The 25866-nt window shown below is 44.4% G+C and overlaps 1 protein-coding gene across 2 annotated transcripts in view; it reads right to left on the bottom strand.

Annotated features, from left to right (window-relative positions):
• The window catches only part of KCNH1 (potassium voltage-gated channel subfamily H member 1), a 404874-nt gene that overhangs the window by 221841 nt on the left and 157167 nt on the right, over positions 1–25866 (bottom strand). For both annotated transcript variants that reach the window (XM_061161024.1, XM_061161025.1), the window contains exon 7: positions 11427–11856. In XM_061161024.1, the coding sequence (XP_061017007.1) occupies positions 11427–11856 (430 nt within the window). The remainder of the gene's footprint in view (positions 1–11426; positions 11857–25866) is intronic.

The following is a 25866-nucleotide window of genomic DNA, read 5'->3' as shown; positions in this document are numbered from 1 at the left end:
AAACATGCAGACCAAGGGTGCTGGGAGAATGGCATCACCATCAACCAACTCACCATCTGGGGCTCCAGACTGGGCCCCAGGCAGAAACATGCTGACAGCGAAGACCCTTTACTTTCACTTGTACCACTGAAGGTGCATCATCTCTATTTTGCAAATGAGAAAACAGGCTCAGCAATCAAGTAACCTGTTCACTGGAGGTTCACAGAATCAGGATTCGTACCCATGCTTATCTCTTTTGGTCCAGTGGATGGCCTCTCTTACGATTTTAGAAATTAAAATTACGTTCTTGACCTAATGTCATTTGCATGTGCAGCTTGCCAGATTCTGACGGCAGTGAAGATTAGCTTTCAGAAGCCATCCTCCTTATCTAGTCTCCTCCCTGGCAGCATCATTTCAGAAGCAGGCTATCCAGGACTAGGGGACAGTCTTTGATGGAGACAAGCTGATTAATACTGTGGCTGCAGCACCTTTAGTCTAACAAACTGAGCGACAGAATCCAGAACTCAGTGGTGGTATCCTCCAAGTAAAAAAGAAAATCTGCACGCAGGTGGCCTCTTTCTAAATGACATACTAAAAGACAGATCTGGATGTTCCAACAACTCAGCAGCTCAGCTGGACAGCTGCTTGCTGCAATCTCTATCTCTTGGCATGCGATGGGTTGTTAGAGGTGCTCACTAAGCAGTCACTAGCCTCTTGCAGGAAGGAACCTAAGATGCTGACAAGACAGGAGGCTCAGTGTGGCCACTCAGCCCCTCTCAGACCAGCACACCTTTCCTTCCTGCCTTTCTTCCTCTCTTTTCACTCTCCTACTTGGCAGGAAGGGACGGTGCTGTTTTCCCTGCAGCCTTCTGCTCCACGGCCAGGATCCTGGGGTGGCAGTGCAAACTGGCGAACAGACAATGAACCTGGAGTCAGAGATCTAGCTTTCAATTCTGGCTCTACCTGTCATATTAAGGTTGACCCAGGGAAATCTAATTGAACTCTCCACGCCTCAGTTTCCTCACCTGGAAGACTAGGTAATAATACCCGTGACATAGCATTGTCAGGAGACTTAAGGAAGGATCTGTATAAAGTGCCCTACACAGTGTATGCTAACATCATTATTAGTACAATTCCTACCTCTCCATCTGAATGCCACACAGATTCTACCATCCACTGGCCAAGCAAAATCTCCTTAATGCCACTCTTACCTCCACTTTACAGAAATGATCACCGTCTCCTGGGAGTCTGAAAGCGCAGATGGGCTCTACTACTTATTCCATGAACATTCACGGCTTTCCAGCTTCACGTGGCTTCTCCTGTTCACATTAATGCTTCCCAAGCTAGATTATAAGCAGACTGAGGAAGGGACGATGCCTTATTTTAACTCCCTTCCTGCATTCATTCGCTATTGACTGAGCCCTCCAGATAATGGTTCACACAGCCCTGAGCCTAAGGCAACTGGATGTCTGACTGGGGAGACATCTGCAGAAAAGATGCAATGAGAAAATCTGGGGAGGAGCCCGACCCAGAGCTCTTCCCAAATAAATGGAATATGTACCCCCTGACCCCCGACTTGATCCCTGACTGGCTGAACATAACAACCTTAGTACAGACTCATCTCACTTCACAGCCATTTCTTATTTACTGATCTGGTCCCCCCAGCAGACCATCAGCCATGAGAGGGCAGAGCTACATCTCTCATCCAATGCTCCATCCTCAGCACCGATGATATCTGGTATACAGTGAAAGTGAAAGTTGCTCAGTCATGTCCAACTCTTTGTAACCCCATAGACTATATACAGTCCATGGAATTCTCCAGGCCAGAATATTGGAGTGGGCACCCTTTCCCCTTTCCAGGGGATCTTCCCCATCCAGGGACTGAACCCAGGTCTCCTGCATTGCAGGCGGATTCTCTACCAGCTAAGCCACAAGAGAAACCCAAGAATACTGGAGTGGGTAGCCTCTCCCTTCTCCAGGGGATCTTCCTGACCCAGGAATTGAACTGGGGTCTCCTGCATTGCAGGAGGATTCTTTACCAACCGAGCTATCAGGGAAGCCCAACACCGTCCACAGCAGACACCCAAAAACGTCTCTTAAACAAAGGTACTCAGACTTGACTGACCGAGGTTCTGGGGAATTGGCAGGGAAATCTAATGTTTGTCTTCTCAGGGACCATACTTGCTCATGTATTTTTTAGAAAACATCTCCCTGGTGAGCTTTCCTCCTGACTAATTTTAAAGAAGGAACATGTCTCCTCCTCTGCGTGATTTCACTGGAGCTGTCTGTAGTTGTCAGCCTCGCATTTGAGAGCCACAACAAAGGCTGGATAAAAAGCAGCTGAAGAGGTGTGAGACTTGATTAGTCGGGTTCCTCGGCTGAAAATAGAATAGAGGTAAAGCACCCTTCACCCACCCTCACCTCTTCGCATCAGACTCTGAGGACATCCCACGAAGGAACCAGCTGCCACAGTCTACTGGCATAACCTGTGATCCGGGGCTACCAGCACTAGCCGCTACCATGGTGATCTAGAAGTGTGGGAAAGCACTGAGCTGGGGGTGATGATGCAGGCCTGAGCCCAACCTTGCTTCTAATCAGCTGCGTGACCTTCAACAGGTTACTCCACAATTTCCTTATCCAAAAAAAAAAAAACCACAAACCATGAAAAGAATACTACCTGTCCCATGGGGTACTGAGAATCTCAAAGAAGACAATAGTCACAGAAACAAAATAGAAACAAAAGCCTTGACTACAGCAACATCTCCACAGGATAGCTCCCACTTGGATGGAAATATTTGAAAAGAGAAAGAAAAGGATTTTGCAAATGCTATGGGCAGCCACAAGGTCAGAGACAATACCCCTCATCCAGTTGGTTTCCCACTGGCAGAGTTTCCTAAGATCTAAGACCTCTGTTGTAAATGCTTCTCCCAGTGCAGTGACCCAGTGATGAACACGGGTCATGTCTTCCCACAACACACATCAGATATTTTGTCACCATAATTATCACTCGAAATTACAGACAAGGCTTCCAGAAAAGCGGGCTTCCCAGGTGGAGCTAGGGGTAAAGAACCCACCTGCCAATGCAGGAGATATAAGAGATGTGGGTTCAATCCCTGAGTCAGGAAGAAGCCCTGGAGGAGAGCATGGCAACCCCCTCCAGTATTCTTGCCTGGAGAATCCCATGGACAGAGAAGCCTGGCGGGCCACAGTCCATGGGGTCACAGAGAGTCAGACATGGCTGAAGTGACTTAGCATGCAGGCACCAGAAAAAGCACCCCTTTCTGCAATTCTTCCACAGCCCCTTTCTCTTGACAACTTTTTTCCCTGCCCTCAATAACACACACCCTGAAGAGAACATTTTCCCCCACTGACATCCCAAAATAAATCAGCAACAGAAGCAACAAAATGAAACTTTGATGTTGGATAAAACTCGGTTCAAAGCCCAGTTAAGCGACCTCTTAAACTGCAACCTCAGATAACTTAACACTTTGTGTTTCTGAACCTTGGTTTTCTTATCTACGAAACAGGAATGAGAGAGCCGACGTATGAGGCTGTTGAGTGAAGTTCCCGGCATGACACTGGCAGGTCTTGGTGTTCCGTGCATGAGAGTTTCCAGTCCCTTCTCTCCTCCGGGGAGAGCACTAACACTCCATGTGGTACCACCTCCTGCCCAGCGAAAATCCTGCCCGTCAGCTCTGGAAGGTGATGCTTCCTGATCACGCAAATGACTCTCTCCTGCTTTAAGAGCTTCCCCTAACTTGCTCTGCAGTCAGGCCATTTTTTTTTTTTTTAAGAGAAGCTTTATATCTAGGAAACTCACATCCAGATACACATATTTTAATGGCCTGTACTTTAAATACAGCAATGCACCTGATATTTTATGCAAGCTCAAATTTGTATAAAGCAGAGCACACCCAAAGAGCTAACAAAGGATGGAGAAGAGTCATGTTGGATGAGTGCTAGAAATGTGCTGCAAGAGAGGGAAAAGAGGGCCAGGGAGAAACTGCCATTGTGAGAACACCCAGGTGTGATGCAGCGTGCTAGGGACATGGCATCATTTTATGTTTTTTCATCCTGAAAATATGATCAAGGAGAGGGTGGTATGTCCATTTTCAATGGAGGAAACGGCTATGGTCAAAGCATTAATCAAGAGTAGAGTTCTATGCAACTAGATATTATCATACTAAGTGAAGTAAGTCAAAAAGAGAAGTATCATATGATATCACTTATATGTGGAATTTAAAATACAGCACAAATGAACCTACCTAGGAAACAGAAACAGACTCACAAAGAGAATAGGCCTGTGGTTGCCAAGGGGCAGGCAGCGGGGGAGAGGGATGGATGCAAACTAGTATAACGCAGGATGGATAAACAAGAACTAATGGGAACCATAGTAAATATCCTGTGATAAACCATAATGGAAAATAATTTTTTTAAAGTATGTGTTTATCTGAATCACTTTGCCGTACAGTAGAGATTAGGCTTTCCAGGTGGCGCTAATGGTAAAAAAAACTCACTTGCCAATGCAGGAGATGAAAGAGATGCAGGTTCAGTCCCTCAGTCGGGAAAATCCCCTGGAGGAGAGGATGGCAACCCACTCTGTATTCTTGCCTGGAGAATCCCATGGACAGAGGAGCCTGGCGGGCTATAATCTGTAGGGTCGCAGAGTCAAACACAACTGAAGTGACTTAGGACGCTCATGTGTATATGTGTATAACTGTGTCGCTTTGCTATATGGCAGAGATTGGCACATTGTAAATCAACTATACTTAAATTTTAAAAAAATTTTTAAATAGCATAGGTCTAAAGAACTGGTTGGTTCCAAAGCTTCTGCTTTTTCTCACATTCCAACAGCATGTGCCCAGACACAGAGGAGAGGTGAAAGGGCAGAGAGACCCAAAGGCCCCGCACTCTGGGAGCCTAGAGACAAAAATATACTCAAGACAACAAAGATAACTCTGAAGTCATAAGAATGTTACAGAGCAGTGTGATTCTAAGTGCAGGTAAGTAAACCCAAAGCAGGGTCCATCAGCTTTAAAAGTATGATGACAATGAAGAGCTGAGAACTGGGAGGTAATAAGCAGGATGGTCTCCTGGAGAAGAGCAGGCAGGGATACAGAGGACAGAAAGCTCTAGGTTCTGTTAGAGACAGAGATGTCCACCTGAAATGCAGAATGGTAGATGGAGCTTTTTAAATAATCAGGGTCTAGAGGGAAAAAAAAAAAAACTGATTTGCTAGCTAAGAAAAAAAAAATCTCTAAGAATAAATGTGAAATGAACAGCTATTTCTGCCATAGCACTCTGGCCACTGCCCCATTTCCCAAAATGAGCATAAACCTAAAATGAAATTAAACAGCAGTCCCATGTTCCTGAGAAGGGAGGAATTATTTTCTTTCAAGAATAGAAAGGAAAAATAACTGGAATGAGCAAGAAAGGATTGCTGTTATTAACAAGAAAACCAGGAGGTCTGAATGTAGATTTCAACTTTTCAAAGAGCTACCCAATGTCATTATCTCATTTAGTTGAAGTGAGAACTAAGTGATGGTCAGGAGAGCTTCTTACCTCTAATCCACAGGAAATGAAAGGTACAGACTAAAGCAGAGAGGTACAAACTATTGAGGACTTGAACCCAAACCTCTCAATTAGCAATTCAGGGATGAAGTTCCAACGAGACCTACCTGTCACAGAGGGCTAATGTTTGCTGGTATCAGTTGAGGGGAGGAGAGGAGAAGGAGAAAGGCTGAGGTAGACACACAGCGCTGGCCATCCCTCACTAACTGTGTTCCTGATCTATATCACTGCATTCCTATCTGGATGCATGACCACCCGGAAGAAGACTACATTTCCCAGCCTCCTTTGCAGCTAGGCATGTGGCCAGGTTACCAAGTGATATGAACAAAGATAACATGCACAACTTCCTAGTCTTGTCCTGAAAAGAAAAACAGTTCAGGGAGCTCAGGAAGAGAGTTCAGGTCCACCCCCGTCCCACCCCACCCTCCTATTTTCTGGAGAAAGAACATACGGCCAAAGCTAGAATGGCCATATGGGATCCAAGTATGGAAGTCATGTATTTAAGACAGCAGAGAAACCTGGGCTTTGATGACTGCAGAGCAGTCAGTCCAGCCCTACACATTTAGGGAACATATGCCCCATCTCTGTCCAGCAACTAAACCTATATCCTAACTAATAAAGAAGTTTTGCCAGTAGCACTGAACACTTCTAGAACTCCAGAACTTTCTCAAGGGTTCAGATTCAACAAGACCATAAATATTTTATTAAGAGTCTGGTATGTGTTTGAAGTCTCTTAAGAGCATCTTACAGCCTCCAGGGAGATGTGCCCAATCTTTTTTGAAAAACCAGTATAAGGGTATAGAGTGCAAAAAGGCATATTCCACAAAGGTGAATGAAAAGAAATAAGAATGCTTAAATAAAATCCTGAAGGAGCCAGGGTAAAGTCCCTATTTGCTTGCAAATAACAATCTAAGCTGAAAAGGGGCCATAAAGCATACGGCCTGGGTGGTGGTAGTCGGGTCAAACTGTGAAGGGTGCAGGTTGCTGGTGTCCCTTCCTGCCAAGAAAGAAGGCGATGTACGGAAAGGCTATGGTTGAGTCCAATAACTCTCTTGGAGTTCTCAGCCCCCACCCAGGGGAGGGAGTGGGCAGAGGTTGACTAAAGCCCTGAACAGGATGAGATCCGGCCCAGCAGAACTAGGAAGCGCTGCTGTGCACTCAACAGATGCTCTCGAGGGTCCCGTCAGCACTCAGATTCTGCTCTGGATCTAAGGAACTGAGGTGGAGGAGGACGGGGGTGGGGGCGGAAATATGCAGAGACAGAACACCAGGGTTGGGCTTGGGAGGGGTGGAGACCGTAGGGAGTAGGAGCATGATGTCTAGACCCCCTGCCATTATCAGAGAGAAAGGAAATGAATGTGGCTTAATTACAATGACAGGATGACAGCAATGGCATTATGAGAGAATCAGAAAAGTGCAAAGCCCCTGTTCAGAAAATGAGAACTGTCGCTTCACCGTCAAATTCTCCCTGGAAGAGTTTTGCCCAGACACAGTCATGCCCCTAACTGAGACTGAGACCCCAAGACAGAGGGACTCTCCCCTCATCCCTGACAATCCCCCTACCTTTGAGGGGTCTCTCAGAAGCCCCAGGAGGACTCAGCCCACAGTGAAGCCTCTGTCTCCAGGCCCTACTCACTGGGTGGTGGGCTACAGGGCCACAACCCCCAGCACCCACCCCCTCAGACCTCAGACCCCAGGAGCACCACTTGCAGAGACCCTCCCCATCCTCGGAGCTCTATCGAGGGAAGCACTCAGTACATGGCTGCTAAATGAGGTCACCTCTCCCAGATGTCGCCCCGAGGGCCAGAGGGGCCTTGTGTTTCTCTCAGCATCAGCACACAGGTGAACCACACATGCAAAAGAGGGGGTCCACCCATCACCCCGCAGGGTGAGCCTTTCAGGAGACCACTGAAGACCTATTCAGGAAGGCAAGGGGATCAGGGCAGGGCTGGCTTGCCCCCACCCCAGGTCAAGATCTGCAAGTTAGACATAAAACCAGGAAGGTGGACACACTACTTCACCGACATCCAGAGATGATCACAAGTGTTCACTTTAGCCAAATCTTCTTCTTTCCTATTGCAATTTTTTAAAATCAGAATTGAGAAACGTGAGCAAACTTGAAAATACTTAGTTTTCCTGCTTCCTGGCAGCCTCTGGGGAATTAGCTAAGTTACAATAAGATATTCAGTGACAGAGAACAAAGAGGAGAAGCAACGGAAGGCTTCTGGATAATCTATATTATGGTTAATACATGGCAACAGAATAACCAAGAAATACTATTACCGGTGCATATAAAACTCAAAGCAAAAAGGAGAAAATCACAATGTTACTAGTACTTCAAAGCTCATTGGCTTTATTTCCCTCCACTCCCCCTGAAGAATGCTAGTCTGACCTGAGGGGGACTGGGGAGGGAGAGGCGCTCACCCTGGAGCATAAATGCAGGGTGTGGTGAGTGCTCCTTGTTACCCACGATCCCAATTCTGGGATCATCCAAATCCGTGAGCCATGCAGTAAGTGCAGTAAGGACGCAAGCGCAGACACGTGCACACAGGCAAAGCAAGATAAAAGAGAGCCCCGTAAATCGACTAAGACCTCGGCAGCTGTCCTGAACAAAGGTTGTCTGGAATGTGAGTTTACAAGGATAATTACCAGCACATTACACAGAGGGCAATAACTTTGTTGTTAGCACAAGAATTTGTCAGACATGTCACACGGAAAGGGGAACAGCTGTAACTGTAAGTGACAGGTTGCTGAAAAAACGGTTGGTGTCTGAAGCACCTGGTCCCCCGAGTTTCTACCGTAAACTTGTTCTTAAATTAAAACAACAGGCAAGTGCACAAAAGCTTCCTACTGTAGAAACCGCTGGCTTGTTCAAGTTTATGGAGAGAATTTTCAAAGTGTGAGTGGCGTGCCAGAGAGGACAGGCTGATGAGGTCTGTGTTCTCAGTCCACGCCATCGCGGGCGGGCACAGTGGGAAGAGCTGGGCTTTTAATTCAGAGTCCCAGACACAAATCCTGTCTTTCCTAGGTACTAGCCATGCATTCTTGGCAAAGAAGTTAACTTCTCCAAGCTTCCATTTCCTTGTAAGATGTACTTAATCACTAAGGCATAGAGTTGTTGCAAACAGGAGATTTGCAGTATAGAATATTTAGCACAGCACCTGGCAAACAGGAAGTGACTGGGAAACAAAGTAACAATTAAGCAGACCTGCCTACCTAAATATCATACTTGGGGCACACTGCAGAGGTGACTGCCTGTGTATTACACTTAAAAAAAAGAGATGGAAACACCACCAAGCTTTGAAAAGGTGGGGAGAGAAAAGAGGTGATGATAATTGTTTGGGTTTTCCTTAGAGACTATACCCAGGAAATTATTGTCTCTGGAGAAGAATGGCTTTGGAAAAACAGTTTATCCTTATATGCCACCAGAGCTGTTTTCTTACCTTTTCTTCCAGGTAAAAAGTTGCAAGGAAGTCTCCTCATATTGGAAAGCCTTCAGGGAGCTCATGAAATGGAGCCTATTTTCTAACTGACCACTCTCAGCAAATTTTCTGTAATGCATATAATGAAGTATTTCGATTGACAGAGCATCTCATCTTCCCTTTAAGAGACAGAAATTGTGCCCGGAGCACGGTGCATCTGTTGTTTACTGGTGCCCCAAGGTTCACAAAATGCTGCAAGCACTGCCTAGAAAACTAAGAGATGTTAAGGCTGAAATAGTTCTAGAAGAGCAAAGATCTTAAATCCTTCTACAAGACATGAGAAAGCACCTCAAGTTCTAATCAAGCTAAAGCAATTAGCCACCCACAGATACTTAATGTTGCTCCCCATGGTCAGGCAATCATCTCTATTAAAACCCATTTTAAAAAAAAGAGCGGACCCAAAAATTCCCCAGCACACACTTCCCACAAACCAGTTAAGCCTTAGACGCATTCAACAAGCACACAGAGCCGGGCTCTGGGTATGGCAGAGGGGCTTTTAGGAAAGGAGTACATCAGACATGATGCGGTGATGGCAAATAAAAAGGAGGCAAGCTGCAAATGGGACAAGAGGGGTAACAAAATCCACTTGCCAAGGGGTCCCTGGATCACGGATGGGCTGGACAAAGCCAGACAAACTGAAGCCTCAGTTTCCCTGGTCTTAGAATCCCCTGGTTGGTGTAACAAGATGTCAACTCCACCCTGAAGAAGCACATCAAGCAGAAGGGTTTCTGCCAGCTGGAACTAGGGCCCAGCTTCATCACCTGTGACCAGACTACCGCCCAAACCCATGCTCCACAGGAGGTCTGTCCTCTCTCACACCACAAATATGTCATGGAAGCACCAACAGGGTGCATTTGGCAGGTTCACAACGAGTCTGATCCACTCAAGTTCATGTGCTTTCCCCAGCCCAGTTAGGCCTAATCTTCCCTAAGACTCCCTTTTAGTGAGGGGAGTTCATTGTTGTTTACAACCCAAGGCCATTTCCAGACTTGGTAATAGTGGCAACAACTACAAAATGGTCAATGGTTAAGTGTTTAAAAATTAAGAGCTTCCCTAGTAGCTCAGCTGGTAAAGAATCCGCCTGCAAAGCAGGAGACCCTGGTTCAATTCCTGGGTGGGGAAGATCCCCTGGAGAAGGGAATGGCTACCCACTCCAGTATTTGGGCCTGGAGAATTCCATAGACTATGTAGTCCATGGAGTCACGAAGAGCTGGACACAACTGAGTGACTTTCATTTTTACCCCTCTGTCCAAAGGGAATTGGTTCCAGGACCAATTCATTAGAAGACACGAAAACCAACAGATTTTTAAGTCCCTTATATAAAATGGCATAGTATTTGCATATAACCTACACCCAACCTCCCATATACTTTAAGTGATCCCTAGATACTTACAGTACCAAGTGCAATGTAAATGCTATGTAAATAATTGCCTGCATGTGGCAAATTTAAGGTTCATGAATTTTCTGGAATTTTCTCTTTTTAATATTTTCAATCCATGGTTGGTTGAAGGCAAGGATGCAAAATCCATGGATACAGAGGGCCGAGTGTACTTTCCACAAGAAACAGGACTGTTTCTGTTTTTCAGTCCAGTGAAGTTAATCCAAAACCCCATTACTTCTCAACTGAACAAGAGCTGTTTTCTTCCTGTAGGTTTTTTTCTTTTGGATTTAGAAAAATCTCTCAATCACCAAGCAGACATCAAAAATGTTGATCTAGATCAGCACTATTCTGTATAAATAAGATTTAAAATTTTCCTAGGATTCGCATTAAAAAGTGAAAATATATATGAAACTATTGTACTAGAATATTTTACTTAATCCACTCTAGCAAAACTATTACTATTTCTAGATATAATCAATACCAGAGGTTATTAATGAGATACTCAGATTTTGTTTTCATGCATTCTTTTTCTAGTACCACACTGAACTGTGCAATCTAGAGCTATTTTTAAATTGCCATGGAAAAACTTCCACAATTCACTGTTCTGTGAACAAGAAGTATACCAAAATGTATAGTATGATCTCATTTTAACTATTAAAATGTGTCATCCATGTGTTCAGATATGGATAAACAAAAATCTCTAAGGGAAATACCAAAAGTTAACAGCAATTTTAAGAAATAGAATTATGTATGGTTAGTCATTAGTTTCTACTTTGTGCTCTTTTGTTATTTTCTGAATTTCTGTGCAGTAAATATATACTGTTTAAATTAATAGGAAAGCTATAAAGCTAGTCTTTAAAAAAAAAAAAACAACAACAACAAAAACCCTCCCTTATTTTAAGCCGTAACACCCCGATCCTACTGGCGCTGTATCCACTGCCCTATTTCCGGCTAACTGAAAGGATGGACAAACTTAATGTCCCCACCCCTTGCCCAGTCACTGTGATACTTACAGCCAATCATCATGATGGCCACGGCAAAGATCTTCTCAATGTCTGTGGACGGGGCGATGTTCCCAAAGCCCACACTGGTGAGGCTGGTCATGGTGAAATACAACGAGGAGATGTAGACGGAATTCTTGCTGGGACCCCCTTCCCACTTCCCTGAGCCGGACCCGTTAAACTGGTAAGGGGTGCCAATGTCCATGGCCAGCTGGTAGAGCCAGCTGTTGTTGCGGATGGTCTTGGTGTCCTCGTCGAAGATCTCATAGTCCCCGATGCTGTACCAAATGCAGGCCATCCAGTGGGCAGCCAGCCCGAACACACACACCAGCAGGACCAGCACGGCGGCTCCATACTCAATGTAGTGGTCCAGCTTCCGGGCCACTCGTCCCAGACGGAGCAGCCTGACAACTTTCAGAGAGCTGAACAGGCTGCTGATGCCCTGGGGGAAGAGGGGCACAGGGTCAGGGCCGAGAATAGAGAGAGCACCAACTCCGTCCCGCCATCTCCCAAGAGGCTTCCTTCAGCACATGTACCCCATGGAATGCAGTAGTATGCAACCCTTAAAACACTGCTTCAAAATAAGTCATGATATAGAGAAATGCCCATATATACTTGTATGCTTAGATACAATATAATAAGAATTTTATTCCAACATATACGGAAGGGAGATTTCCATTAGCTTTTTCCTACATCCTTTAAAAAGCTAAAATAAAAAGTAAGAATATAAAATAAAATAAAGTAAATAAAATAAAATTTGAATTTCATTCTAATTATATTGTATGTATGTATACAAATACAAATATGAGCATTTTTCCATACTATTCATTTTAAAGCAATATTAAGGGTTGTGTAATATTTCATATTAAGTAATATGAAATATTTTTAGAGTTGCATATTTATTTCATATTGAAAAATGGTCAGGAAACACACATGGAAAGACATAGAAAACATTAATAGGGATAATTGCTACACTGTCAAGTTATAGAATTACAGGCAATTTTTATTACATTTTGTATATATTTTTGTTACACTTGCATATATTTACTTCTATAATTAAAAATTGTTACCTTTACAATTATAAAAATATATAAAGAACATATAATTTTTTAAGATAAAAATAAAGGAACAACTGAAAAGAATAAAGAACTGAGATTCTGTTTTCCCAGGAAAGTTATAAAGTCTTGCAAGGTTACAACACTTTAGTCAGGTCAAGGATATGGCCAGACAAAATGTACTTAACCTCAATCAATCAAGGAATGTCAAAACCAGAAGAAGCCTTCTGATTTCACCTGCTTAAAGCCTCCTCCTTCAAATCCCACCGGGACAGGGCTATTCTCCAAGCAGTTCTCTAGGGAACAGCACTGTGGTAGGGCAGGAACACCAGTGTAGAAATCTTTAAAATGGGGTCTACCACCCAGGTAGGTCACTAACTTGCTGCGTAAATTTGGACCATGCAGTTACCTCTCAGTTCCCCTGTCTAGACAATGCAGGAGGTGGACAGGAGGAGCTCTACACCATCTGCACAGGCTAACATACTCTTTCGTATCTCACAAGGGAGTTGAAATACATTACAGAAGCTATACCATTCAAAGCTCAAAACTCCCTTTCCAAAATGATTCCAAGGTGCAGGGAAAGGAGATTTCCATTAAAATTTCCCAAATTCTATTAAAAAGCCAATAAACAAACAGCATAAAGACATTTCTTTGAATGAAGACTTCGGTCTCCCTTACACAGCAAAAATCTAACAGCAGAATGATGCCCTTCGCCAAACAGAGTGAATGACTTGTCACTACTCTAAGCACTGGACAGTTTCCAGGTCACTGTTTCCTCTTTGGTCCTCCATACCCTTACTGACAACACTCGAGGATCAGGTTATGTCACAGACAGAAGGAAAACACATAAAAAACCTGGACACACAGCTAACCACATTTCCCAGCCTCTTTCCATCTGGGTAGGTCTCTGGAACCAGGTCTAGCCAATGGAATTCGAGGTATAAGAAGTGTCACTTCCAAGCCAAGGAGCTAAATCTAAGAATAATTCCTCTACAAGTTCTCTCTTCCCCAGGGCATGCCTTCTTTGAGGTCAGGTACTCAACATTGAGAAACCTAAGATATCTGGTATCTGGTCCTATCACTTCATGATAAACAGATAGGTAAAAAGTGGCAACAGTGACAGATTTTATGTTCTTGGGCTCTAAAATCACCGTGGAAGGTGACTACAGCTATGAAATTAAAAGACGCTTGCTCCTTGGAAGAAAAGTTATGATCAACCTAGACAGCGTATTAAAAAGCAGAGACATCACTTTGCTGACAAATGTCCATCTAGTCAAAGCTATGGTTTTTTCCAGTGGTCATGTATGAACGTGAGAGTTGGACCATTAAGTAGACTGAATGCCAGAGACTTGATGCTTTCAAATTGTGGTGCTGGAGAAGACTCTTGAGAGTCCCCTGGACTGCAAAGAGACCAAAGAAGTCAATCCTAAAGGAAATCAGTCCTGAATATTCTTTGGAAGGACTGATGCTGAAGCTCCAATACTTTAGTTACCTGATGCAAGGAGTCGATTCATTGGAAAAGACCCTAATGCTGGAAAAGACTGAGGGCTGGAGAAGGGGGTAATAGAGGATGAGATGGCTGGATGGCATCACAGACACAGTGGACATGAGTTTGAGCAAACTCCAGGAGATAGTGAAGGAAAGGGAAGCCTGCTGCATTTTATGGGACCGCAAAGAGTTGAACACAACTTGGCAACTGAACAATAACTGAAGATGGTAGACATATAGCATGGAAAGGGACTGAGTCCCTTGGAGCTTATGTGGAATATGGCATCCCCCAAATCAGCTTGAATCCTATCGTGATGTCAGTGAAAAAAGCAACCTCTTATATAAGCCACTGAAACTCTGGGGGTATTTGCGACAGCAGCTATCATTAGCCTTCTCTGGCAAATGAACACACAAACCATATGGAGCATAGCCTTGGCGATAAAAACCAAACAGGTTACCACACAAATTATTTCATTGAGGTTTCGGTGAAAAAAAAAGTGAAACTGAAAGTTTTAGTTGCTCGGTCATGTCCAACTCTTTGCAACCCCGTGGACTGTAGCCTGGCTAGGCTCCTCTGTCCATGGGAGAGGAGGAGTGGGTAGCCATTCCCTTATCCAGGGAATCTTCCCGACCTAGGGATTATTCTTTACCACTAGCACCACCTGGGAAGCCCTTAAAAAAAAAAAAAAAAGTTTTGTAACCATAAAACTCCCAACAGAAATAATCATTTCTGGTCCAACATACACCTGCCAATACATAATAAAGGATCTGACCAGGCAAAAGGGGCTACAGAGCCAGGCGGTTCATCCAAACTGCTAACTTTGACAAAGTTTACCTTTGCCATGTCCAGTATTCATCTCCTGGGTCCCCTTTCCCTCCACGTGCTTTTCTCAAAGATCTGCCATGAGAAAGGGCTGAGAAAGTCCTCATATTAAGGTGCAGTAGACCGATGAAAGTAAATGGATGTCCTCTCCCCATAGGGTATTTGCATTTTAACAGAGGGAAACCAGCCTCCAATCATGGAATTAAAAGTACCCACAGCCTGGATGAAGGAGATATTTTAGGAGGCAAAGAAGTCTTTTTGATGACTCAGAAATCAAACACAAGTAAGCAGCCACCTACTCACCACCTCCTCCTAAGGAGGTTCCTGAAATCATCTTTCAAAGCAGCTCTACTCTGAAGCAGAACTCATTACCCTGGGCAAAATTGCCTTGTAATTTTTTCTCACATTCAACCCAAAGCAACATTTATGGGGAACCAACTCTGTACTCCTTGTGCTAATGCTACAGGGAAGAGACGAAAATGGTGCTTTGTCTTCTTGCTCACTATTGGGTCTTCAGTGGCTGGCAGGTGGAGGATGCTTGAGAGAAAGAAAGGAAAGAGGAAGCAAAAACCTGATCACTAATGAGCGGCGAAATACGGTCAGTGAAGAGAGATTTCTACACAGTAGTCACAGAACGTGGAGCTGAGAAGAAGCACAGAAGTCGTCTCATCCAGCACCTCTGAGTCCAGCAGTGTCCTCTAGAGTTCCCTTAGGAACGGTCCTTCAGCCTCTCCTTGAACCCTCCTCTGAACCACTACCTCTTGAAGATCTAATTCTGTGGCAGGCATTCACAAAGACGAACCACCAGGCTCCCACCACTTTTCATACTTTCTGTGTGCTCCACCTGCACTTCCTCCTTCCTCTCCTCTCCATCCCTCCTCAGGGGCCACCGCATCATATGAACCCCTACCCACAGGCCATGCTATCCTCTGGCCACACACTCCAGGCAGCACGGGCATCCCACACACTGGACACACGCTTGCATCTCTGTTTCTGCTCAGACAGGTCCCTCAGCCCGGAACGCCCAGTTTCCCAATTTCTGCCAGCTGGTACACTAGTTATCCTTCAGGTCTGCCACTACCCCCACCCTACAGTGTTCCCAGGCCCCCCAGAAGTCACAACCAACCACTCACCCTTCCATGTGTTCACAGTATTCTGTATCCATCACTTTGCATTAAAGTTTCCTATAGCCAGTCTCCCAGCCTCATCAGGAACTACATCTTCCTGAAGATAGAAGCCACTTGTTACTCATTTTCGAAGCTTCTTACAGTGGGTTCAACAACGTCCCTCCCTAAATTCAAGTCTTTCCCAGAATGTAACCTTATGTGGAAATAGGGCTACCGTTGCAGGTACAGTTAGCTAAGATGAGGTCATATTGGAAAATAGTGGACCCTGAATCCAGTGTGACTGGTATCCTCATCAGACAGACACAGAAAGACACACGTGACCATGAATGCAGAGGCTGGAGTGATAGGTCTTCAAGCCAAGGAATGTCAAGGATGACTGCTGGCAACACCAGAAATGAAGAGAAAGGCATGGAACAGAATCTCTTCTAGAGGCTTCAAAGAGAACATGGCCCTGCTGACACCTTGATTCTAGATTTCTAGCCTTCAGAACTGGGAGAAAATAAATTTCTGCTATATTGAGCCGCCCAGTTCTTGGTAATTTGTCACAGAAGCCCCAGAAAACTAATATACCTATACAAGGTTTAAAGCCAGAACCTTCTCAGAGAGCATCTCAAACATTTTCTAAACTGAATTGAAGAGTTTGGCCTGTGAGAGAATTTATTTTCAGGAGCCTCTGGAACTAAAATAAGCCTTTCCTCATTGCGTTGTCTGTGTGCACACGGATCCTCTGTTACACAGTTTTGCATTTGTTCCCCATTGCTCTAACAGCTGGGATTTTAGCTGTTCAAAAGCATTTCAAGCTACTAATTTGTTCTTTTTTTCTTATTTGCCTGAAGCTCAGTGGATTAGCTAGAGAGAATATTCCAAACTTAAAAAAAAAAGTTAGTATGCTAAAAACACGGCAGCACCATTTGGGAGCGAATCACATCTCCCCAGGGGCTTCCTACATCAGAAATCCTACCTTACCCTCCAAATAGCCCCAGAGAGCTCTTTATCAAGAATCTGAAGGTTATGAACATCCGAGAATTTCGGGTTGAATCCACATGGCTGGAGGACACTGAGAAAGAACCTAGGCTGGTGAGCCTCATCGCTGAAGGCCAACACGTATGATCAGAAGGAAGTATTCTGAAATCTCAGTAACCTCAGCTGTAGTGATTTTGATGCAACTCAGGCTGAAGTAGACATTTGGCAATCACCAGATTCACTTGTGCACAGGCAAGCTTTGCCTATTCACCAGGGCTAAATAAACCATTCTGCTAATTCCAGCTCCACCTTGCCTCCTCAACTAGCCAAATTCACCAGTTTCCCGTTCTTTGATCTTTTTTTCTGTCATACACACAAAAAATAACACCCTCACAGACTGATGACATTGTGTTACTGAAAAGAACAACTCTGTCTTTCACATTCTTGAAAAGTTTCCCCAGGCTTCCAAGTCTATGTGGTGACACATAACATCCAGAGCAAATTCTGCAGTTACACTTTTGTTTATTTTTTATTGCTTTCAACCCCACATAACCCATCATTACTCTTCTCCCACACCTCCCTCCAGCTAAAGGTCTCATTCACATGCTTCCTCTGAGTCCTCCAGAACCTGTCATCATGTATAGAAAATTCCCAGCCTCCGCATCTTCATGGATTGTTCCCACCACCTTCCTGCTTTAGTTGAAACTGGCTCTCACAAGCACCTTGCTTTTTCCCATCGTGGAGTTAGGAGTAGGGAGTTTCAAACTCCACACTGCATCTTCCAAATAAGAGTTGTTTGACACTCAAAAAAAGAAAAAGAAAAAAAGCTCCCCTTAAGATTCATGTACCAGAGAACAAACAAACAAACAAACAAAAAAACACTTAATAAAGATCCCCTGAAACTACCACACATCCATTAAAAAAAAAAAAAAAAGATTCATGCCATTCAGTAATACCATTACTGTTATCTGATTATTGATAGTTAACATCTATTGAATGCTTACAAATATGCCAGAACTTGGGCTTAGTCTTTCATTTACTATCCCATTTATCAAATTCTCAGTTCTTCCTTTTCATTACCTGGCTGCAGCCCATCTCCTGCTATCAGCAAGGGAATCTTAATGTTCAAGGGGAAAAAAAATCATTCAACACTCCAGCCTCTCTATTCCAGTGACTTTCATCCTTTCTCCATATCCTGCACTTGGTTATCCCAAGGAACTGCTTCATCTCTGAAAGCTTACCCACCAGCATTGGACACAATGACTACATGTATTTCCATTCCTCCCATCCGGCCTGCTCTTGGGCCTCTCTTTGATATTTCTAGCTCCATCTTTTTTTCCCCCAACCATCAACTCTCCAGATTTTACTTCCTTTCCCCTTTCACTAGACCCTGTGACATCATTTCAAGTGCCCCCTCCCACGGCCCTCACCATCTCTCTCTCCTTGCCTTCCTGTCACACGTGCCCTGTGAAATGCAGCACCATGTAGATTCAACAACAGACACTGGGCTACATCTCCATTCTCAGCTGGGACCTGTCCTTTTCCTCTTTCTCTAACGACACTCTCCTTCCCATCAACAGCTATTCCAAAGCTTCACTACTCTTCTCAAGATCCCACCTGACCCTGCCTTCTTATTCTCAGCCAGCATCACCTCCCCATTTACAGACACAGCAGAGGTCGTTAGTATCAATTCTCATCCAGATTCCACCTTCCCAAACATGAGCATATGCATTAGCACCATCCTTCCACACTGAATCAAAACTCGCTCCTCACCTACTCAGGAGCCTTACCACATCAACTACTTACCCTTCTCTCTACTCCCTTCATCTTCAAATCTCCCTTTCATAGACTCATTTCTGTTAAACAATAATCATACTACTGTTTCAAGTTCTGTATACCTCTCCACTCTTTCTCTCCTAAAACCATAATCAACACACAATGGCTCAGATTCCTCATCTCCTAGTCATTTCTCAACCCACTGTACTCAAATGTCCACTCGCACTATTTCCCAGAAACTACTGTCTCAAAGGTCACCAATCACCTTCTGACTGTCATACCTTCAGCGTTTGACACCTGTAATGGGCTGTGACATTCTTCATGGCCACACAGGGTCCACACTGTCTTCCTATATTTAGGGAATCACCACCTTACAAAGTAGACCTCCTTTCCCACCTAGAAGCTGAAAACACCATAAACCTTCCTTCTGTAGCTTCCTCTGCAGCTAATGTGTGAGCACACGACCTAGAACCTGCCCATCAGAGACACCCATCCCAGTACTGGATGGTATCCCATGGAGGAACTGTGCAGGACCCCTTTTGCAAGCGCATGGCAGCATCACCCAGGTCCCAGAGGCAGCAGAAGCAGTTCTGGAAATGATACCCATGGTCCACTGATGGTCAGGTCAACACTGCATGTTTTGAAGCCATATCCAATAGCAACAGCAGCGATATATTCACAGGACCAGCTCTGCCATATGACTTGAGGCATTGCTCCTAGCAGCATAGCCGCCAAGTGTTTTCCTAGTTGTCCCCAAAATTCTGTGAGTATCCAACATCCTTGAACCCTCACTCCTACACACAATATTACACAATACTCCTACATACTCTTACACAATATGAGATGGACTCTCCTCTCTTGGTTCTCCCAATACCTCTCTTTCTAATGATTAACCAAGGCACTGTTCTTGGTCTTCTCTTCTCAATATACTCTTTTCTCTGGGAAGCTGCCTCCATTAATGTAGCTTTAACCACCATCTATATACTAACAAGCTGTAAATCCATCTTTCCAAACCAGACATTTCTCCTGACCCTAAGACCCTCTATGGGCATGTCACTGGGATAGCCCACGGCTTCCTCAGTCTGCCACGTCTAACCCTCAGCCCAGATCCTATTTCCCAACTTGGAAAATGTGCCTAAGTTACACAGTCTCCCAAGTGAAAAACTAAACGTCATCATCTTAGCTGGCCATGCAAACTTTTCTTAACTGGAACGTTCTTTTTAGAAGGGTGATGTTAAGGTTTATCAGTATTCCAATGCATAATTTATTGCCACTGGGAAAAGAATAGAAAAATACTTTTTTGTCTATTCATATAATATAAATAAGATACTGGAATGAACATAGGTACTAGAATATACATAAGATACTAGAAACATGGATGATCCCAGGAAGGGAGATTCTTCATTGTAATATCCTTTTGAATGCTATTCCATATGAATTCTTGTTTACCCTAAATTTTTAAAGATTAAATTATAAAAATTAAAAGTAAATTTTAAAATATGACCCAACCCTGCTTAGAACCATTCAATGGCTTTCACTGCATTCTTGCATTAGTTTAGCAAACAATGGCCTTTGTAATGTCGTCTTGGACAGCTTCGGCACTCACTGCTTCCCTCTCAGGCATCCTCTGTGTTCATCATATCAGATTATTTGTGGTTCCACAATTACTCTATGCCCTCACATCTTCACACACGCCATTCCTTCTGCCTCAAGCACTATTCTCCTGGTTGTCTGCCTGGCAGATCCCTACCTGTCCTTAAGGACATTTCTCAACACCCATGTGGCAGGATGAGTCACATATTACTAAAATTCTGACTTATGAAGTGTAAAAGTAGTTTAGCTTTTAATTAGAGTTAAAATTTATCCCAATAACATCACTCTTATCTGAATTCCAATTTTCTTTCTTGACCTGTTGGAAAACGAATATAGACGTGGCAACAACCTAGAAACTATAGATCTGAGGTCATACACAGGAACCTAATCCATGGATTATGTTCATTTTCTGTGTCTACTGGTGAATTTTCTGTGTCCACTTCACTGGGACACAGGGTGCCCAGATATTTGGTTAAACATTATCTTGGGTGCATCTGTGAGGGTGTTTCTAAAGTGAGAGTAACATTTGAATCAATAGACTGAGCAGAGCAGATCACCCTCCCTAGTGTGGGAAGACCTCATCCAACCCACTGAAGGCCTGAAGTGAACAGAAAGTTGGATAAGGGCGAATTCGTGCTGACTGCTTTCAAGCTGGGACACTAGTCTTCTGCACTCAGACTAGAACGTAACCACTGCCTCTCCCAGGTCTGCATCTTGCCAAGGGTGGACATGGGGCTTCTCAGCCTCCATAATTACCATAATCCTAATTATATAGATAGTATATAACATATATAAACCCTACTGATTGTGTTTCTCTGTAGGACCCTGACCCATACAGGGTCTTAACAGGAGAAAGGTTGAGAACTGCCAGTCTAAGACATAACACAAAGTCATCTCTCCCCTGATACCTTTCCTAATACCCGTAGTCAGAGTTCAACACAGCCTGTACTAGACTCCCATGACTGTTCCTTGACTCACTCTTCCAATAAATACTTACTGAGCATACACTATAAAGCAAACATGGTTTCAAACACTGATAACAGATCACAGAGGGACTAGACCAACATCCTTACCCTTGTGGAAAACTGAGACAGATAATAAGCAAAAAGAAATGGTATGCTATATGACAGTAAGATGAAAAATTAAGCAGGAAATAAATAAGGAGTGCAAGGAAGTGGGGGCGGCAGTGTTAAATATGATTGTGAAGGAAAACTTCACTGAAATCTTGGCATTTAAGTAACGACCAGTGGAGATGATAATCTGAGAGCCACCAGAGCATCTCAGAGAAGCAAGCTCCAGACAGGGGTCAGCAAGCACCAAGTACCCCAGGTATGAATGTCACATGGTCTTTATATCAGGCTGTCAGGCCCTTGGGATCAAGCAGCACACCTTCCATGAGAGTAATAGTTAATTATTTCAATAAAAATAGCAGTTTTATTGAGTACTAAGTGCCAGACACAATAAGGACTTTACAAGCATTATCTCACTAATCCCCATCATTTTGAGAGGTAGGTATATTATACACCCAATTTACAGATGAAGAAACTGACAGAATCATTTGTCTAGAAAGACACAAACTAGCAGAGCTAGAATCTGAACCCTGATCAACCAACTCCCAAGATTAAGCTTTTATCCCTCTGCTTTACAGACTCCACCTTTAGTTTCCCATTTTTAGAGTTCTAGTTCCTCACAGATGGCCGATAAACGTTTATCAAATGGAAAGTCACAATGAGACTTACTTGAAGCAGTAGGCCTAGCAGTGTTTTAAGGATTTAATACTTTATTAACAGAGCTTGGTTTGCCTGTTGTCTTTAAAAGAGAGATAAATTCAAGAATAAATGTTTCAAGATAGTCCCACCACTTTGCAGATTCATCTCAACTGCATAATGGAATAAACTGGCTTCCCAGATCTCATCGGAAGTTACTCCCTGAAGCCTAAATGTAATTTGCTTCCCTTTCATTGCTTCAACATTTTACTTTCACCTCAGTTGACTCAGCAGGCCCTTCCTGTAGACCTAGCACAGGAAGACGCAGTCCAGAACGACCAGTGATACCAAACCAGAGAAGACGCTGCTGCCTGCCCTCACATTGTCCACAGTCAGACCACAGAGGAAAACAGCCTGCAGGACTGCAATGCAGCAGCAGACACAAGCCAGCTGCCACTAAGAAGACTGAATAAGCACAAGTCTGGTGGCCGTGCATAAAGGGACTCTTTTCCTAGCTCACTTAACAGTTGTGTTGACCATACTCAGGGGAAGGATGTGGTTACCAAGTGTAGGGGAGCTTTTAGCCAGAAATGGAGAGCTTGAAACCTTTCATTGGTTTAATCCAAGAATGCACCCAAAAGACACAGCTGCAGTCTCCTTAGAAAACAATCAAAGGAAGTTTAAAAATTTCACTTAAAACTATTCACTTTCCTTTTGTTTACAATTCAAACTATAAAATAAACTGTGTATTCAATTGTGATATCATACCATCAGGCTCTTTTCCTCCATAGAAGCTTTGAAAATGGAACTCTATCACTGGCCACATAAAATCCAAAGGATATAGTTGTACAGAATCTGGTTTTACCAAGCTATGTCTCTTTCTCAGAATAATAATCTCAAGTTTTCCTCTACCAGGAAAGTGAAAAGAACCCAAGTAGCCTAGACTGTACTTTCTCTCCTATGAAGCAGGTAAAAAAATCATGTGTCTGCAACTCTGACACTGATGCAGAACTAGCCAAGCCTTCAGTCTGCTTTAGGCTGATTTAAATTATCAGAGAGTTTAAGTCAAATCAATGGTGCAGGTGAAACTCCCAGTGATTTCCAGAAGGGTCAAGTCTGTAGGAGTTTTCAGCACTGGGGCCTGAGTAGGTCACCAGCCCACTTATCACTGCCTGGCCAGAGCTCTTAACGTGAAACAGGGCTGATACTATGAAAGTATCACCTCAGCTAGTAACACGTGAGGGCTTGGTAACACATGGGCCTCCTGACCACGGGTAACAACACTCTAATTCACGCAGAGGAGAGGTGCAGATAATTTCCTGAGGAGTCTAATTTGGCTTAAAAGACACCCTCCCTCCCCAAACATGACCCACGTCATTTTCATCCTCACTCCAAACCAAGGTAAGGTGAGAAGGTGGAAGCCCCCAGAAGCTATAAAGTAGCCCCCAACTGTGTAGCCTCATGTCAAGCACTAGGAATGTGGGGTACAGCCCGGAGACCTCCACCAGGGTGGTGAGGACAGAAGACTCATGTGGCTGGTCTGGAGGTGGGAAAGGTTCCCCCAGTTTGGGGAGCTGGCAGAGCTCCCACACACCCGGGCTGAATCTGTGACAACCGAGGCAGGTGTGAAGTATTTGCGGCACTCAGGACCTAGCTCACCTGCAGCAAAAGCCCCAGGGATCAGAGCATCTTCTGAGGAGCTACCTAAGCTGCGGGGCGCACCTCTCAAGGACCACAAGGGGAACTCAGAGCGGGGTCCCTGGAGCAGGCTACGAGGTGGGCTTAGCCTCAGGACACTTCTCAGTGTGACCAACACACAGGGCACGGAGAAAGGGACGGGGGAAACAGACTCTAGGGAAGACAGTGTGGCCCTAACTTCGGGGATCCCTAGGTTGAAGGCAATAAGAATTCCCTTTTGGCTAGAAGGAGGGTCCGTGTTTCCCCTTCAATATTGTTCATGGTTTTAACTCTGTCACAAATAGATGGAAAACCCTCATGGGCTGCTCCTCCTTGCAGCCTCAGCAGTGAGTGGTGATGGCATCATTCTAGACTCTTCCATCCTGGGAAGCGACTGCCATACACAGAGCGCCCCTCGACTACCTTCTGGCCCTCTGAGGGGAAGTCTCTGTAGGAATAATGTAAGGAAAAGTTATGGCTCCTTTAAGAGGCTTCTGGTAAATTCAGAGTTCCAAGCTTTCTGGAAGCAGGTGGAGGTAAGTAATCACCATTCTGTGTGGTTACATTAATCAGTAACTGCAACTTTGGGGAATAACAGAAGCCATAGAGAAAAGAAATTGCCTTCTCATTAGAGAAAGAAAAGACTACCTAGAGGAGTCCCATGCACACCCACAGCCCCACGGAGGACTCGGGCTTGGACCCTCGCCCTGCCTCCGGCACACTCTCACTAAATATGACCCTGGTAGGTTACCAAACCCCTCTGAGCTTCATTTATTCATCTGTGAAGCATAGGAAATGCATTTTCACAGGATTAATGCTCACAGAAAGTTTTAGCTGTTGGGACTTCCCTGGTGGTTCAGGGGTTAAAAATCCACCTGCTAATGTAGGGGGACCCAGAGTTTGATCCCTGGCCCCAGAAGTGAGATTTCACCTGTTGCAGGGCAGCTAACCCCGTGTGCCACAACTACAGAGCCCGTGTCCACAGCGAGACGCCACTGCAGTGAGGCCCACACGCACCTAAGGGCAGCCCCTGCTCACCAAACCAGAGAAGGCCCACGCACAGCAATGAACACCCAAAGCAGCCCAAAAAAGTACTAGCTGCTGTGACTCAAGAAATGTTCATCTTGCTTTCCTTCAGCTGTAAAAATTCAGCCAAAAAATAAGAGAGTCACAAAGGGGAGAAACTATTTGCCCTCGGTGAGAAGGAGAGAAAGGATCTGGAAATGTCAGAAAGAAGTCACCTCTAGGTGGGAATTAATAAAGCGGGAAAGCAATACTCCCTCTCTGAAAAGTTGCAAACAAGAAGTATGTTCAACAGTCGAGGGTGTAAGATTAAGGAAAGAGGTACGGGGTCCGGCCTTGTGCTTCTGGACTCGCAGAGCTCCAGGAATAAATGGAAGTCAGCCTCACCTGATATTGGGCTGCAAACCACAGGCCGGCAAGCCTTGTAACGACGCAGCCTCAAAACCAAAGGAGGAGCCCAGAGACCGCGACAGGGACATCAGTGGATTATTGGACAAGGGGCTCTTTCACAGCTGAAGCAAAAGGCCCTGGAGCGACACCCCACCACACCCAGCGGGCAGTCCGGACCTCAGGCTACCATTTACAGGCGGAAGTGACGTCAGCGTGGCTCATCAGTTACCAGGGGAACCGTCAGGGGCACATCCCTCACAGCCCCTCAAGCTAATAACCATCACAAGCGCAAACGTTTCCCTTTAATAAACCAGCAGGTGGAGCCGTTCTGGCCTAAGGATTAGAACAATCACTAGCTGGGCCAGGGGCAAGCACGTTTGTGTGAGTAGGGTACAGGTGAAGCCGGGACTGGTCAGGCAGGGGGTGCAAAAACAGCAAGGGAATAGCCACGTGGAGGTGCCTGGCCACACACCTGATAAGAATATGAAAGCCCAAGGATGTCTGGAAAACTAATAGAGTTGCCATTTACACCTAGGTATTTGTATTCTAAATGCTCTTTACAAGATCTGGTACTTTGACTACAATAATTAGAAATCATTAAAATAACAAATATGCCACTTAGAAGTTTATTTTAATGAAAAAATAGTGTATAGACCCCAACCTGTCAACCCCATCCTGCTAAGTCATAGCAAATAATAACCACAATAATTTATGAAGCATTTGCAGTATGCCAAGCCGTTCTAATTCTTAGTCTTACATGTATTAACTCACTTGACTCTTGTAACGATCCTATAGGATAAACAGTATAATTTTCCCTGTTATATATAAAGG

This window comes from Dama dama, chromosome 14 (genome assembly GCF_033118175.1).
Source record: "Dama dama isolate Ldn47 chromosome 14, ASM3311817v1, whole genome shotgun sequence".
In the NCBI taxonomy this organism is placed as follows: Eukaryota; Metazoa; Chordata; class Mammalia; order Artiodactyla; family Cervidae; genus Dama; species Dama dama.
This window is presented reverse-complemented; position numbering and strand designations above follow the sequence as displayed.